A 19,367-nucleotide genomic window follows, 5' to 3' on the forward strand; every position below is an offset into this window, starting at 1 on the left:
TTGTTTAAAAGGTGTGTAAACTAAGAACAAAATAAGAACATTTTGAGCCTGAAATCGGCCAAAAAATAAGAACACTGAGCCTGTGCAAAATTTTACTGGTTCTTATTTTAAAAAATTGTAATGGTACTGTAATACAATGTCTCTTGTCTGTACATATTATAGGCCTATATTTATTGCACTTTTTAATATTTTAATTTATTTAAGTATCTAAGTTTGAAGAAGCATATTTTTATTTGTATTTAAACGATATTTTGTGGGGATGGTCCAGCCAGACCTAATCAATTGGGACGCTCATATAATTGTAGTTTTTGCTAACCATATTTTGATTTTATGACAATTGGATATTCTATCAAATTCGTACTATCCTATTTTACAATGTAGCACTGAATTTACTAAAATAAATACAAAATTTTAAGAACGCCATGTCTATTCCTATTGGATATAAACAAAATATTCACACACCTATCCTAATTTACCCAAAAATTGTACATGTAATTATAATGGCATTCCATACTATTAATGTTATTTATAATTTCTTGATATTAGATATCCACAGACAACGACACCGATAGTGATCTTGTGATCATATGTCCAATTCGTCTGATAGATAAAACCGCAAGAAACTTATTCTAAATCTGATATTTGTTTTTATAATAACAAGGTAATGCCCACAGTAAATATTTAATAAAAACCAGAAATCTAGCCCTCGAAATAATCCGAGATACTATACTTTCATATTATTTTGAAGTGTTTTTACTTTGTTTTTAAAGTGTTATGCAGATATGGCTAATCGTGTTGTTACCATTTCAACCAATGAGCTAGTGAATGTCCCCATACACTGCTGATTACTTCAGAGACTGGTTATCACAAAATTTATAGGTGCCTACTGTCAGTGGTTTGTTATTAACTATTTTGCAATATTCAGTACTGTACTTTTATTTTAGTAGGAAACGATTTTAAATTAAATTACACAAGGTGCTATTGGGTTAGCTACTCTAAAATATCTGTAAAATAAGACAAATTCTCGCTGGATTTGCATAAAAGCAACAATTTAAATTAACATTACCTGAGATTGTTTGCACTCTGGCGTTTACTTGAGGTCGTATTTTCTTTAAGATTACCGCATTGACAGTACTAGTATAATCGAAAGAAGTAGGTTATGTTCAAACTGAGTCTCCCTTGTGTAATTTGTCTAGCCACTTCTAAAAATAAGGGCTACACTTTTTTTATATAACCTCACATCTTACAAGCTCTGTTTAGCAACTAATTATTGTTCACCTAATTAGATATAATTATGTCTATGTCATTAATGTTTGTATCTTATATTGATAAACACAGTATTTTGAACTTGCGAACAACAAAGTTTCTTCCAATGAACGAAGTGTTCAATTGGTCTGATTATCGTTGTTCATGATTTTTCTTTTATCAAATTTGGACACGCGAAAACAGTAAATTCTATAAAAGGTGAAAGTAGCTACCGTACGTCAATGTGTTTACTTGACATGTATATTAAGTGTAAACAAAATGGTTTCTATTTCCATATTTTTCATATTATATATACATTGTTATAATTTTGTTAATAATAACAAAATCATAACAATTTATATATACAGTACAGTATATACATAATATGATAAATAATAATATTATTTTATTGCTGCGAAGCAGCCAATTCATATACTTGACAGCAATAGACTAACCTACTCCTCGTACCAACGTCCGCATGTTCGCGCTCTCTAGGCCTAGACTAGCTAGGATGGTATAGGCCTAGCCTTGAAGGGACGAAGGTCCCAATGAAAAACAACGTCGCTCTTTGGTAGCTAACATTGTCTATTTAACATCAGTTGACCTATAGTTGTTTTTTGAATTGTACTCCACAAATCTCAGCCGATACCTCGCACAACTCGAGTAACGTCTCGTATCGTATCTATTGTCGTGACGTCATGGCTCGCTGGCTCACACTTGCGATAGAAATTTTTGAAACTTTATTAAAAAAACCTTAAACCATAATTCACCACTATAGACACTTTTTGACAAAAATGAAAAATGACGACTTTGTTACCCAATGGGAAGTGTTCTAATATAGACAATGGGTCGTGTCTCATATTATTTGTTATATTATTTTTATTATTCATTATTTTCACTTGACTCGCATAAATAATTTTGTTCGAACATGAAAAGGATTATATCATATATATACACTGTGTACAGTTATATATATATATATATATATATATATATATATATATATATAATGCCATATAATTCTAGGCCCTCTTAATATGCATTTGGCACTGGCGCCAAATATTTGTAAATTAATAATTCGATGCGTAATTAGATCATTTGCAGAGTCTTCGGATAATTGTCTGGAATGGTAGATAGTGTTTCTTGTCTTCTTTTAGGCGGAAAAAAATCAGACGATCAGACAGCCCTTAAAATAAGGAATGTTCATAAGGGTTCTTACACTGAGGAATACTTGAAGTGGTGCTTGTTAATTCAGGAGATTTCAGATAAAATCATCCAGCGCTCAGATGAAAATAAGTGTTGGCAGGCAAGTCTTGGTAGCAGCAGCGTCACATTTCCTGTCTTTCTGACACCGTGTTTAAAAAATAGTCAAGGCAGTCAAGTCATGGTTTTCAGATGAAATTTACAACTAGTTTTGAGGAATAAAAGATTAACACATCATTTTCAAAAAATGATACACGCTGCTTCCCGAGAGAGCAATCGACATATTCGATTGCTTGAATGATATAAAACGGTATTTCAATATTATGTATTTATTTTGTGCAAATTTATATGAAGCCATTTTTTAGATAAGTTATTATTATACTAGTTTAAAAAAATAAATAAACATGTCCTACGTGAAAATATTCATAGGAGTGTACTGATTGACCTCATAGCTGACTATAACATGGACACTGTAGTTGTATTGGCCAGATCTGAGTTTTTGTGTGTTGTGATATTTACTGTGAACATTATATAGACCTACTTGCATGTGTCGTTGACGTTTGTGTTTCTACCAAATGTCAACACACCTGTATTTTGTAATGATTATGTAGGTCTGCAACAACGTAGAAGAGTTTTTTGTCTCAATTTATCCCACCACGAGCCTAATTCAAATGCAAAGCTTACCAGCTTGTCATGTATTGCTGTCTGGGTTTGGAGAATTTGGATTCCTCTCCATATAAAGTGATGTAGATACACTGACAATATTTCTCAGTTTGAAATATGTAATTTAATTTGCATTCTTTACTTAGTTTAAAAATAGTTTCTGTTATGAATGATTGGGAACGCTATGGAAAATAGTTGGCATCTATAACGATTCAAACAGATTGTTTCTCATGTGTCGAGACTGTCAATGTAGTTAGTAAAATATGTCAGCATGGATTTAGAAACTTTTATAAGTTAATCTTTACAATGTCAGATGTGGTTGCATACTACTGTTTGACGAAATAACCATTGCGCGTAGTTAAACGCGTATGTGCCGTGTTGCGATCAGTGCATTGTACATTTGTTTATTTTATATAGGCCTAACCAAAATGTTTCGTCTTATTTTTCAAAACATACTGTGTCATTATCATTAAAGGGTATTCTTGACTACAGGCGCGGATCCAGGGGCCATGAGGGCCCGTGCTACCCTCACCCCCTGTAGACAAACCGAAAAATAAAAAAGGGTGACAAATTTGAATTAAAGAGAGGAAGAGCTAAAAAGGGAGTGCACCCATAAGTTCAGTGGCGATACAACAGTGGGCGAAAGGAGAGCTCGATTATTTACTACTTATTGGTGGGGCTGAGGTGGGCGTGGCGGCGTGAACTTCATATTGTGCTTCCCCCACCCCACCCGTCAGAAAATCTCTGGATCCGCCTCTGGATTACTTGAGTATTCTTAGGTAGAACACCCTGTCTTTGGTTGTTAACTGAATGGAAGATCTAAAATAAACGAATAGGCCTACATTATGACTTGTTCGAAGTATCGAAGTACAAATTCTTTGACATAACTAGGACTATGTTGTTCCATGACGTAACAGACATACCGGCTAATAATGTGACCCATTTCTCTGATTTCCCTTGTTCTCATTTTAAGAGCTATAATCACAGATCATATAAACAACTAATTTGTTCAGTATATCCAGACCGAAGCTCCAGTGAGGTTAAAGTACAGGGTGCAAGCAAGGGGAGTCAATCACCACAGCCGATTCTACCTGAGTGATCAGTTTCGGTGACAAATAAAATTCTGATACACTTCTATACTGTGACTGCACCAGACATCAATCATCTGATCAGAATCCCCTAATCATGTTTGGTGACGGCATCATGAATGGTGCTGTCACCGAAACTTATCAGATCTATTAGGTAGAATCGGGTGATCCCAGCATGTTAGGTTTTAGGTAGGCCTATATCACAGATCCTATAAACAATTCATTTGTTCAGTATATCCAGACCGAAACTACAGTGAGGTTAAAGTAGCAGGGTGCAAGAGGGGTCAATCTCCAGCATTTTAGGTTTTAGGTAGGCCTACTTAGATGTCTAAATGATTGAAAGAATTCCAAAAGCAACTGACAATGCTTTATTACAGTACCGTACACTTTTTGCGATCAGGCCCACTATGAGCCGAATCACACTTGAGAGTTACGTCGGCCCAGGGCCGCCTCAGGGCCGGCAATTTTTAAGTGTGAACAATCAATAAATGTTAAGCCGGCCCTGAGCCGACCTAAAGTTAATCCGACTTTTGAGTCGGCTCAGGTCCCGCAATGCGGGCCCTGGGCCGACCCAACTTAATATTTGAACGTAAGCCGAACCTCAGCCGACCCAAGTTCGCTCTGATTGCTCGATTTTGACATCTTATCTAACCACAACATTCATTCGAACTGACTTGCGCGAAAAAACACCATTGAGAAATAAAATTGTTAAGGAAACTGTAAAGTAATTTGTATTTAGTTGAACTATTGTTTTTGAATAAAAGTTTTTATATAAGGTCTCCATGCCTAACTAATTATTACTCACAGCCTCCGTGGGAAGCATAAGCATCATCACAAACCAAGTTGTAGGCATGGGGAATACCACGTGATACAAAGCTGACGCATGGGCAGTTTGACAGATGACGACTTTCTTTTCTACAGTTAAAGAATTCCAGTAGATAAAAAATATATTGGCCTATTACAAGCTCAAGAAACCCCGTTTTTGTATAGCACACATTAATTTAACAAGTTTATATTCTAAAATTATAACACTGTATAGCGGTATCATTTTTTCTGTGAACGTCATCCTCACCAACCACGTGCGTTTTGTGTTCGTAAAGCTGCTCACGTGACCCCGAGGATAGAAAAAAAAACATAATCGTTTGTTTTTGTTATGAGCGAAGCTGGTTCTAAAAAGCGTCAAAAATTGTTTGTGAATGAACCTAATATGAAAATAATTATTATTGCCAAATAGATAAATCTTGATGCTACTTATTCACAATCAGTGTCTCCGGTCTGTGGCCAAACATTGACAGCAATATAGACCTATATAGACAGTTTACAATATACAGGTATGGACTTTCGAAATCGCGAGTCTGGCTTTGCACAGAGTAAAATCGAGCTGCGCTAATTAAAGGCCTTGGTTATTATAAGAATTATGGTCGCCATAGTCATGAAGCAGAATGCTATCCGCTTAAAAAATCGAAGAAGTATATATAAGGACAATTTTTGAAATTAGGTTCATGTTTCGCGCGAATTCCATGTGTTTATGGTTGTGATTTACCGTTCCGCCATCAAAATGCGATCGCCTCAACTTCCTGTCCTGCAATTCATCGACCCGGCCCAAAAGAAGAAGTATGAACGTCCGTAAGGCGGCCCTGGGCCGACTTAAAACAACTTAAAACAAAAAATGTGAACGGAAATGAAGTTGAGTCGGCCCTGAGTCGGCCGTAATGTAAGGCGACCCTAGGCCGGCTAAATAAGTGTGATTGGGCTCTAAAGCGTATCTTCCTATGTCTAGTAGCAGATGTCTAAGTTAAATAATTATTTATTCAAAATAATTTGTCATCACTCTATTAATCTATATATTTAAAGAGGGATCTTCGTGTGTGGAAATGGTGTCTTTATATGCGTACACAAATTAGTTGGCAAAGTACTGGAAAATAACAATGCTGTGGGAAACTATGGCTGGATGTCTCAGAAATATAACCAACCGCTAAGATGTAGGCCTAATCGTAGATTAAGGGCCAGAAATATAACCAGCTTTCTGACAACAGTCCTTCCTCAGTGCCAAGTGCGATAGCCTATTTTGTGAGGGTGTGTTGTGTGGTGAAGTGTGGTCTAGTTAACTGAGTATAATTCGTGACAAAATATTTTTGAAAGGACTCGAACCTGCAACCACTAGACCACAACTAACCATGATATTGGCGCATACTTACCCCGAGATATTTTCTCAAACAAATGACTTTTCCGCTCTCACAGTGGCTATTTGGCTCTAGAAACTAGATACATTTTGTTTTCTCTTTCTCAACAACATTTCTTCTATAACTTTCCAACATTATGCTTAAAACTCCCATTCACTGTAGGCCATATAAGTAGGCCTAGGGTAAGATAAGTTTATCTTTCTGAATCGTTCAAATTGCTCTGCCCCGTATTATTTTCGCACTGGATTTCCTTAATATTTGAAATTAGGGTGCATTATATATTTTATTATTGATAATAAATTTTTTTTTTTTAATAATGTTTTGTGATCATATATTTTAGGGTCAGTTGATTTACTACAGAAGTTGGGCGTAGGCCTGCTTGACTTACCAAATGCAGTAGTCGAAGATGTGGGTATCTGCAGTAGGCGGCCTCACTCCGATGGCACGTATACTGAAGATAAAGCATTTCAAATTGGTAAAAAGGCAAGTTTGAGTGAACCATCAAATCAAGTGTTTCAAGGTGAGGATTTCCCTTGTTTGGTTTTCAATTAACAAAAATAGTGCAAAAATTAAAGATAGGCTTATATACTGCTAAAAGTATGGGAAGGCGTTTTAACAAACAGCATAAGAAATGAATTTATGCATAACGAAGTTTTGGCAGTGTTTAGAATGGTTTAGGGCTCTAGATTATCATTCAGTTAGTTTTTGACAAAGTTACACTAATTTTTGAATTATTTCGTTCATAGGTGAATATGTTCCCGAAGAATTCTCTTTAATTATGACGTTAAAGGCAGATCCTGTAAAACGAAAAGCATTCCTTTTTACTCTATACGGTGGAAATGGCCGGCCAAGATTCGCACTTGAGTTAGGAAAAACAACAAAATTCCACTACGTCGACTCTAAAGGCAATTTAGGAGACAGTTCACCAGTTTTTCCATTTTCCATTGCTGATAATAAGTAAGTTTGTTGTTTATTTATTTATTGCAACAGGCCTACTATTTTGAAAGTGGATTTGTGGAATGTTTCCAGAGTTCCCATTTCAACTGTTGAACTCAACTTGATAGGTGATCTAGGACACAATTTGCTTGTTTTGTTTTGTTTCATTTATGTGGAAGCGGTTGGTGCAACGGTTGTGGCTCGTATCTCAATAATTAAGGTCAGGGGTTCGGAACCCTCGCTGTGCAAGTCGCTTGTGTTCTTAAGCAATGCACTACGGTACGTTTTCTCTCTTTCTACCCAAGAGAATACATGGGTACCGACATAATTATGCTGAAAGGTAAACAGACTCGTTGCGCTGGAGATGTACCGAACCCTCAAAGCATTGCCCAGTTTAGCCAAAACATTAAAAAAAAAACTTAAGAAAAGAGCTAGGCACTCCGGTTTGTGAGCTCAAGAATCAGGTTTTGGCTGTACGTTTGCTTTAAAAGTAAAGTTACAAGTATATGAGTAGCTGGACATTTCAATGTTGTGCTTTTTGTGCCCATGTGAATGATATAGGGAATTTAAATCACGAATATTTCTAGTAACCTCTGAGATTATAACTTTCCTTTCGTTTGGAATAATTATGAACATGGAGTCTTACGTAACCACTGTCTAACTCAGGGATAACCTAATTTAAAATATTATCCCATGAGTATATGAAGGGGGATCCAAACTGTTCAAGCTCAATTAAATTTGCAAAATTGGTTAACAGTAAGGCGACAAGGTGCCGACCGGTATTTAATATAATCACAGAAGTTCAAGCTGATGCTCGGGGCAAATGTAGACAAACTATCACATTTCAGATTAAAAGCCTTAAAAATTATATTCGTTCAATTTATTCATTTTCGTTACTTGAGCGATGAAAGATTAATTCACAAATATCCCACATGTTGTTGCCATTTCCTTAAATGCATAGGTAGACCTATTTAATCGATGGGCTATAGGTGTTTAGGGATTAAAGGGCCAGTATAATATATTGTGGACAGAATTATTATGATGAAGTCGTTTAAAAGGGTCACCTGAGGCTGACGATAGTTATCAAATTCACGGAAATTTTAGCAATATGATTGATTGATTTTCATATGTCGATGACCTTCGCGAAGAATCTACCAATAACATAAACACATTCGAACACGGAACGAATTGCAGAAATCCTGAAATAAAAATCTGATTGAAAATGATTTAAAGTTCTGTCTGAAACCTCATGGCTCACTAAAACGCTTCGAATTCTTGTCCGCGTCCGAAACAACAGTTAAGGTTAGACGTGACCTGGCACTCATGTCGTATACGACCTGGGATTAGCTGACCTAATTTGTGAGTTTTAAGATTAACACAACAGCGAAAAGACAAAAGTTGGATGAGATACTGTATTCAAGTGGAAAGTGTAATAGCAATTGTCAAATTTGGATTAGAAATTTCAACATCTCTCTAAACCATGGGTTTCTGTTCTGTACTCATTTGTAGATGTAAAGAGATTTTTGATTTGTTCAAACATTGTTTGTTGATGTGGTTATCTATTAAATATTCCCGGTGTCAACGATTTTGCTGTAATAGACCAACACGCCATTGTTAATCTTCCCCTTGAGTACACTTAAGCTAATTCTAATCTCATACCGATTATAGTTAATATTACCTCCAGAGAGTCTGACACGAGAAGACTTGGCCCTTTGCCACCAGGCCCTAAGCTACAGTCCTAGTCTAATACGATTTAGCCAAATCGGGTCAAGATTTCTCTGGTAAACATGCGCGCAAGAGTGTTGGTCAACACTGAAATAACTCAATGACCATAACTACAAGATCAGTAATTCGTTAGAACTCGTGTGTAATACAGTAAGTGAAAGGGATGAGCTACTTATGAACAAGTTGTTAACTAGTAATCTACTGTAGTATCAAGCAAGAGAGAGAGAGTGAGGTCCCATGTGAGCATACCAATTAATAGGAGAGTTGAGAGAATGACACACTCTGTGGCACTTTAAATCAAAAGTTAAAATTTAGGACATTATACGTTTAGAAACTTTACATTCGGGGATTGACTACACGGGTTTAGAATTAGTCTGCATTAGGTTTGCTGATAAAAATCAGTGCTCACTTAGGCCTAAACTAAAACTTACAGTAAATAACAAATCGAAAGACCGACTTCTTCAGGATGGGTATATATCTGAAGTCGAATCCATCTGGTAATTGTCGAGTGATATATATATGTATTGAGCACTCTACTCCAGATGATTTGAACTTTTTACTTGTATATATATATATATATATATATATATATATATATATATAATGGTATAGGCCTATATATATATATATATATAGTCATTATGTATGTCTATATCGTTATTAGTTTATTGAAGTGATAATTGTGGAACTGATGTAAGCTATACCTGCAACTTTCGACGTAGGCCTATTAACTTTGAAAGCCATATTAAGTAATTTACGACGGAAAGTAAACAGATATATTTTGAAAATTAACAGACTTTTTCCAATTTGAATGATCTGTTAAGTGACATAATTCAGTCAATATTTGCTTTCATGTTTGAATATCATAATTTCTGTGGGACGAAGTGTCTCCGTACATTCTAGTTTTGGATGCTCTTTCACTCTTTATCGGTTCTTTATCAAATATCAACATATTCAACCTGGATCGAAAGAAAAACAACCTTGATCGGAATAATATGATTTAGTGTTCTTAATTTATTAAGAAATGAATTATAATATTCAATATAATAATGTGTAATCTTAGTATAATATAGGACTGTATATCTTTTATTGCCTGTTTCACTCATTTTGTTTGAGATATTCCATATAGTGTGCCTTGGACATAATTATGATTATTTGGTGTGGCAATTGTCATGTCACTGGGTGAACGTGAAAAATTGTTTTAGTTGTGAAAATAATAACAAGATTAGAACCCATGAGGTTTGATTGAAAGCTGGTATTCTAACCACCGATCCACAGCTTCATAGCGCCTATTTTTTAGTAGACTAGTTTTAGCAGACTACCTTGCATACATTCTTGCCACGTCAACAACCCCTGGAAATTAAAAGGTGTAGCTTCAGTGAAGATATCTGGGATACAGTACCCTTTGATGACGTAATTTTCCCCGGTGCCTTTACCACCTGACCTGCTGGTCACCTGATCATATTTCTATATCGGTAATTTAGACCTATCTGAGAAGCCATCTGAAATTCAATTTCAGCAAATGAGAATAGTTATTATCAATTTCCAACCCCTTGGTGTTTGTCGATTTTGTCCGTTTATAGAGAAACAAAATACAGTAGTTTAACAACTTAAATATCGTATCTAAACATTGACCATCCAGGCGCAGGGGTTCCATTTTATGAGAACACGTACACGATAATAATTGTAACAGGTGCGTTAGAACTTAATGTCAACTTAAAACAACTTGACAGGACGGGCATTATGACCACTAGCGTGTCACTTAGATAAGGGACTCCTGTGTACAGAGAGAACAAGAATATGATAATAGACATATATAACTTGTTTTCTAGTGATTTTATAGGACACAGACTACATAGAATATCAATGTTTAATTGTAATGAAAACAATTTAAAATGGTATGTAATACACCTTTACATTACGACGCAGAATTTGTTTTAAAATTAAATGGCATTTTATACTAAATTATTCTTTTTCATTATGTACGACGCATGCAACATAGTGGCTGGTGATATGAGCATTGTAGCCTACTTATGTCAATAATCAAATTGATTTTGCATAACATGATTGCTTTTATAAATCATATACAGTATTATAAACCTTTTGCACCATGTTTGGGTCAAACGTAAAATATGAACTATATAAAATTGTGTATTAACCTCACTGATGCAGAATATTAATGAAAATTGTTGCACTTTACGATTATTTATTGGATATTGATTAAAGGTGATTGGATGTGAAATGCGACTTTTAGTCCTCCATGGTGTAACCATAGAGGTGTACACGTTCATTGTGCAACTCCCAGGACAAACATTTTTAGGGGAGTGTACTGTAACTTCTACCAGCATACAGAGACCGTACTTTAGTAGTGTATTTTGATTCCGTGGACGTGGCAAGTATGATACTCCGATGTGTTATTCAGTACTAGATACAACTCCTGTATTAATTTCAAGGTTCTCGGGGCAATCATGCTTTGGCGTTCCATAGGCGACTACAGTCTCGGTCTTAATAAATTACGAATAAAATGAGGTGGATCGCAGGTGGTAGGTAACCGCCCGCACTACAGGTGCGCTTTCACTACTTGCAGGGACATAATCATAAATCTTGAGAATAAATTTTATATAAAATTTATTCCTGCATCTCGTCTGTCATTGTAATTGTAATAAATGCATTTCTTTAAATAGATTTTAAAAAATTAAGGCCCTGCAGTTTGCTCTAGTAGGCCTATCGGCAGTATGTGAAAAGGACACATTAAATTATTGCTGAACTTTTTCGGCATTTCAACCTTTTGTCCGCTTACAAAATGTAATTTGGTTTGCAGTTCAGCATTAATGAAATGATCACAGAAATTGTTATTAATATATTACAGTATCTGACTGTATTGGTGGGCGTGCGTTTCCCTTTTTACCGAAACTATAGTTTTTATATTAAAAAAAAGGTAATGCCAATAGGCAGAGATAGGCCTGTGAATGCTACATCGGATGCTGATGATTGAAAATTGTCTGAGTTCCCTGAGTAAGCAATTTTTCAGTTTAATTGGCTAGTCCAATCGTTGTCCTATACTGCTTTGACCACCTGCTTCGGCATACCTTATTCGGAAAATATCATAATTAATCTCCGGGAAGTGCGCATTAATCTTAAAGATATATCAGAGTAAGAAGGCTATAGGCATATTGATGCATTTAATTAAAGATTATTATTATTATTATTATTATTATTATTATTTATCTAAAAACTAACTTTGGGTTGAGAGAGAAAGTAAGTTTACTGTAGGCCTAGGCATATATCTAATTAAAAGTTAAAACACTTTGGTTTATGATGTAAAACTGCACTGTAAAAACAGCGTGGAGGATTTAAACACAAAGCTCCACGTAATGTTGTCCCGTTTTTGGTGACACGTTTAAAAGCTAAGCACGTTTAGCTTTTAAACGTTTTTGGTGACACGTTTAAAAGCTAAACGTGCTTAGGTATTTGACATCATGATGTCAAATACCTAAGCACATTTAATGCTAAACACGTTCCTAAGCACATTAAGTTATGTCTAAACACATTTAGCTTTTAAACGTGTCACCAGCAACGGGACAATATTGCGTGGAGCTTTGTGTTTAAATCATTAACGCTGTTTTTACAGTGTGGTTTGACATTTTTCTATCGTTGTACCCCATGTTTCTTCTTTTAAAATAATATAACTTAATATTATACAATAATAACATTCGCTATATAGTACCTACTACTCCGAGACTGAAGGGAATATGCACGATACTTCAGTTAGAATAAATAATACCACAGGTATTAAAAAACACCATTAAGCAAAAAAAGAAAAAAACAGTCGTCCACAGAAGAGGTTTACATTCTTCGCATAAACGTGCTTTTTCAACGAACATGAGAGTGTTAGTGTTTCACCTCAACCTCACAAATGTACTTATAAACGAACATGACACATTATAATGTTTTAACTCAATCCCACAAATGTACTTATAAACGAAAATGACATCATGTGATTGTGTTTGGTGTGTACCTTTGTGGTTAGTACAAATCATATTGAATTTGCCTCCAAGACTTTATTCCAGAATCCAGGTGCGACAACATACTCGGGGCGGGTGGCTGAGGATAGTTTAGTTTATGGTTCACCCAACTTACAAAATTAACCTCAATTTTAGTAAGCTTCGAAGGATTTCTCTTGAAGGCTTAGTATTGCCAATATATTTTAGACTACATATTCAAATCAACATATAGGCTTTAGGCGAACATTCGTTGCTTTTGAGCCATTTTAATAATTTAACAAGACTCGTTTGTTTCTAGGACATGAGCCTGAAATCGAACTTATTAACATCTGCTCCTGTAGACCTATTTTACACGTTGGCAACAGAACTAGGGCAACCTTCTGAGAGAAATGCTTATTATAGACCAATAATTATGTAATTGTGAGTTATATAAAAACATATTTTTTAAAACCTGTATAGCGGGCATGCGATAAGTTTTGGTGGCGTTTCCATCTGAGTTCTCAGTGACTATCCGCCCAACGCCCAGCGGTAATATCACTCCAATACCATAATTTTATTAATAGAACGTGACCTTGGTGATGATGGGCTCACGGGCATTCTCATAGCATTCATTTCATCTATTTAAAGAACATTCCATACATTAATTCAGAATTATTATTCTTATATACGAATTGGATTAATGGAATGCTAGGAAAATTTGTTTAAAATCATCAGAATTACGTATTCATGTAGTAGTTCACAAAGTTCATATAATATAACACCGCACCTCTTGGGTATGCTAATGCATCAAAACAAATCGAAAACAGTTGCCAAGAAAATGTGCCAAGATTTCGGGTCTCATTCATAAACTGTCGGCCGTATAATCATGGTATAACCAACCGCGAGGCGCCAAACATGGAGAACATGGTTAAGAGTCCTGTCGCGATTGTAGCTAGAGAAACGTAGCTCCTGTTGATACATATGTGTACATAACAGGTTAAACACTCAAACTCAGACGAAAAGCATATCTCGCATGTACAATATGACATGTGTTTTGAATTGCATAAGGCCTGGCCCGCACTGAGCTTTTCATTTTGAAACCATACTTCTTGCTTCAAGATGTTTTTCGATCCAAGGTCCTTAAAAAGTGAAGGTATATAGTAATCCACGCAGTCTATTATTGAAAACCCAGGGGCCTAGTCCTTAACTAAAAACTCATTCTACCACCAGAACACACACAAATGTTTTTATTCTCTGTCCGGTTCTTTAACAAGTTTCTTTAACAAGTTGCATTCAACATGATGCCTATATACAGGTTAATTTTCTTTTCTAACATAACTGTTTTTCAAATACAAAAAGAAAAAAAAATCAATTTATATTTCGTCATTAGAAAAATGAAATATGGAAATTGGCTTCCTATTAAAATGATATACACTCTTTTTTTTTTTTTTTTTTTTTTATAGGAACCAGTAAAATTTTGCCCAGGCTCAGTGTTCTTATTTTTTGGCCGACTTCAGGCTCAAAATGTTCTTATTTTGTTCTTAGTTTACACACCTTTTAAACAAAGAATTATTTAATTGTACGGCAGTATGCACTGAACTGGAATGTAGGTGAAAGTGACCCCACAAAAAATGGCCCCCAAATGTCAGATAGGTACACCTACTGTACTGTATTATAGAGGGTATTACTGTCACACCTACTGCACATAATGTACAGATATAATATTTTGGTTTTTAAAAATATAAATCTCATTTGAAATTATACCTCAGCCTCAGTGTTCTTATAAAATGTGTTCTTTAAAAAAAAGTGTAAACTATGTTGAAGTTTATTGATGCAAATTCGCTTTTCATAATTTCGTATCATCAACAGTACAGAGCAGTTAGCAATGTTAGCCTATAATACGAAATGTTAGGTATTTGCCAATGAACCTTTCTGTTGAAACTTAACATAAGTGACCAAGTACAATGTATTATTTTAAGGTCAGGATTACGCTTTTGTAATTACTGTATCAAGTTCCCACACCTTTGTAATTATCAAGTTCCCACACCTTAACAACAATATCCAAGCGGCGGGTCTTAGTCATTGCCTGTTGTGTTGTCGCCAAAAGGGGTATAACAGTGGCGGATCCAGTAGGGGCATGGGGGTACGACGTGCCCCCTCCCCGTTTTGCCATTAAATTTAAAAAAAATTCAATGCATAGGTATTAATGCTATGTGCTACTATCTATTCTGAACCTGTTGTGCCCCTCCCCCCCCCCCCCCCGCCCCCCCCCCCCGTTTGAAAAAAAGTGATTGTTATAATCTTTTTATGCAATATCACAATGGGTGTGATCAATATTATGGGTTGTGCTAATATGATTATCACATGAAATTTGATACCTGTCTACTTCATATCTTCTGTCTGTTGTACATTTTGTGTGAGCTATATGATACTTATGACTATACAGTAAACACGTCGGTCGACACAGCACACTGCACCGCCACATTTTGAGAGGTTAAAGACGATATGAAAATAACTGTCATGAATACTCATCGAAGTTCTACCCAGCGGGCTAGAAATACCATTCTATTTTCATTTCAAATCTGATAGAAGTATTATTTAAATAAAAATAAGGACATGCCTCTTACTTGACACCTATTTGAACTTTTGTATAATTATTTCAACCAGATGCACAACACCGGCAGTCATCTTCGTTTTATTGATACACAATTGGGTGTCTGTCTTGACTCAGTTACTCATACGTTATTGAAGTCAAACATGAATAGAAGAAACCAAATCACAACACTTTATCGCATCATTCATATCAGCCAAAATAGTCCAAGGCATTTCTTCATTCAAAACTCCGTCGTCGTCTCAAGTTAGACCATGTAATTACACCTATGGCTTAGCAGTATAATTTGAAATTTTATTTAACATTAGGCCTACACCCATAAGCCCGATTCTCGTCATTATCTTCATGAAAATTATGAGGAATAATATAAATAATAATAGACATACAGTAATTATGCTTCGTCATTTTATAATATCGTATTATTTTCATCACTGTCATCATCATTATTGGGCCTATAATAACAATTATTAATAATACAGTTATTATTTATTACCGTATTACTACTATTGTTGTTATTATTGCGTGTGTATATTGCGGTTAAATTGATCAATGTATTTTAACCTACTTTCGTTTACCAGAGTTGTAATCAAATCACATGGTTTATAAAGTGATTATCAGGGTTTCCTATTGGTGGATTTGTTCGACCCACAGGAAGACTAGCATGGTTACTAGGCAATTGTTTTCATTCTGTGCCAGAATATAATATTTGAGTGCACATATGGTAGCTGCAACTACGATACTTCAAAAGACACTCGTGGGTTGACAAATTCGTCTGAATTATTTAAAATTTAATAAATATATCTGAGAAATTGTTTTGAAAGAATTTTGTCATTTGCTACCTAATAAAAAAAAGTCTGCATATCTTCAAAAACTCCACACCTCTTTTTGATAATTCATTTTTTAATTTGTTCAGACGTATTGATGTGGAATTTCTTTTTTTTTTCTAAACATAACAAGATTTGTGAATAACCACTGATTGGTTTCACAACATGCCCCAAGTTAAACTTTCGACATATTCTGGGTCGCTGCTGGAGACTCACCATATGTGATACGTTGTCGAAACCTTTTTTTCTGAATTGTTCGTTGATTTCATTGATGGATCAAATTTGCATCGGTATGTTGTTGTGCGAGTCTAGGAAGACAGAGAAAAGTAAATACATCTATGCTTACTTTTATATTTGCCCGAGGTTGGATGTGATTCCATCGCTATCAGCCACATTTTATAAATAATATCTAATATGACCTTTGAAATTTTCGAATTAGAGTATCATTTATCCAGGAGCACTTCAAATTGGTACTTCAATAGTCCCATTATCTGGGGAATTCCTTCACAGTGAATGTGTTACAGACAACGTAGTATGATTTTCAGAACAACTGCTCCGGCGGAAAAAAATTTTTTGATATGTTGTAGAACTGGTTTTTCTAAGACAGAAAAAAGTTGTTTGACGAAAAACTGGGGAACGGTGAATGAGATACAGATTTTTTAATATTTAAAAACTGGGGGAATAAGGTGTAAAAATGGGTAGTTACGCTCCTTTTCCCCCCAGTTTTTAAATATTAAAAAATCTGTATCTCATTCACCGTTCCCCAGTTTTTCGTCAAACAACTTTTTTGTGTCTTAGAAAAATCAGTTCTACAACATATCAAAATTTATTTCAGTTAGAACATGGTTGGAACAATTAGCCTACAATAACATTCTCTCGATTCTCAGCAACACAACAGTTCTCCTCAGAACTATCATAACAGTGTTCACCGAATACATTTATTAGCGTTACTTCGCCATACGAACCTTCTATCAATATTATTATTTTCAGACATATTATTATTACTATTCAATATTACCTGCCTATTATGATGATTATTATGATGATAATAATAAAAAAATATTATTATTATTATCTTCATCATCATTATTATTTTCATTTAGTATTGATTTTATCATTTAGTATTGATTTCATCATCATAAGTATTATCATTACAATATTATCATTATTATTATTATTATTATTATTATTACCACCGGTACTACTGGCATTATTATGTCGTTGCTATTGTTATTATTTTTTTTAAATATTATGACCATAATGTTGTTAATTCTTATAATTATTCAAATAGACCCAACAAGACATTTTAGGTTATAGTAGGCCTAACAAGTAATAGTTCTTTCAAGATGATGCAATAGGGCCTATATCCGTAACTGGAACTTACGACATGCCTAAATATGGTAATGATGACATCACATCATGACCATATATAGGCACATCATGACTAATATAAAAAAAAATATGTTGTAATTGTATCCTGTTAAGAGGAAGTGAATAAATGTTTGATTGATTGATTGATATATGGCCATACAACATGTGTTTTGAAAGAAAATTTGATAATCTGGACTAAGCTTAAGTTGTGAGATTTTCTCAAAATATATGGTATATTAACATTTTTTTCAGATAGTTGTAATAACAAAGTTATTGTTGCGTAATATTTCAGATGGCATCGAGTTGCATTTAGCGTTAGAGGACAATTGGTAACAGCTATACTAGATTGTGAAGAACGAGAAACCAAGACATTAGCACGAGAAGAACCTGCATTGATAGATACAGAAGGAATTACAGTATTCGGAAGAAAATTAGGCATCAAGGAAGTGTTCAGTGTAAGTACTGTATGAAGTATGTTATTACTTACACAGACGTACGCACCCGCATCTACACATAAACGGAAACACCAACACGCACTCGCGCGCACCAAGCGCGTGTGAGGATGGTGATGACATTTTAATTATGTAGGCCTATTTGTTAATTAATTACCGGGTAATAAGTTAGTGTGAATTTGACTAAACTAATACAGTACCCAATTTACGCGTAGACGTTGTAAACAATTTACTTTAAGATATTACTAAAAATGTAGTGGTGGTAGTAGTTGTCCAGTGGAGGTGAGGGGAAATTTTTGTAAAGCTTTTCAAAAAAATACTATACTAGTTAATACAATTTGATCAAATACTATTATTGAAGGTGCTAGAGCTCACATTACCATGGGGCTCTGGGCCAAGAGTCACTCTGCTCGCACATTCTTTCCCCCTCCCCCTTCTTAACTGGATCGAGGTTAAATCGTGGAGTTAGTTATATCCATAGTTTAAATGGGAATACGATGCTTCAGTGTAGCTAAACCAAATGACTACAATTATTAACAGACGATGGGGAAAACCTAGTAAGCGTAAAATCAAACCATCTAAAATTGCACCACATCGTACAACCAAAACACCTGTCAGGTCGTGTACATAACCTACGGCATTTATAATACTTAATTCAATCATATCATTTCTCTCTGGCATCTGTCTACATTATGCTCGAAAATTACAACGGTAAGCGGAGAGAAAGCGCCCACTCGCAGTCAGTCCATTCTGCGATGGGCTCGATGAGAACATTTTCAGTTCACTTGAAATTCATTGGTTTAATATTGTAATATAAGCATTTAAAATGTTATCTAATTTGTTTATCCTATCGAACATAATAGGCCACATGTTTAGATAAACCTAAGCATTTAAAATATTTAACATAAATAAATATGACTGTGTCCATATATTTATTAAAAGCTAGAATATAATTTCTTGTAAAACTCAAACAAAAAGAAAATGATTACTAATGTTTTCAAAATTCAATGAGCCAATGATGGACTCTAAACGTACACATTTTTTGTTATAGAAGAACTCATTTTATAAGAACACTGAGGCTAA

At 34.9% G+C, this 19,367-nt stretch overlaps 1 protein-coding gene across 1 annotated transcript in view; it reads left to right on the forward strand.

Moving 5' to 3' along the window:
* Window positions 1-19,367, forward strand: part of LOC117107456 (collagen alpha-1(XI) chain-like) — an 80,434-nt gene that overhangs the window by 17,975 nt on the left and 43,092 nt on the right. Inside the window, exons 2-4 of the mRNA XM_033249157.1 lie at window positions 6,723-6,902; window positions 7,129-7,339; window positions 18,125-18,287. Of these exons, the coding sequence (XP_033105048.1) occupies window positions 6,723-6,902; window positions 7,129-7,339; window positions 18,125-18,287 (554 nt within the window). The remainder of the gene's footprint in view (window positions 1-6,722; window positions 6,903-7,128; window positions 7,340-18,124; window positions 18,288-19,367) is intronic.

Source organism: Anneissia japonica, unplaced genomic scaffold, assembly GCF_011630105.1.
Source record: "Anneissia japonica isolate Jap-2015-1 unplaced genomic scaffold, ASM1163010v1 scaffold288091_len1417266_cov198, whole genome shotgun sequence".
Taxonomy (NCBI): Eukaryota; Metazoa; Echinodermata; class Crinoidea; order Comatulida; family Comatulidae; genus Anneissia; species Anneissia japonica.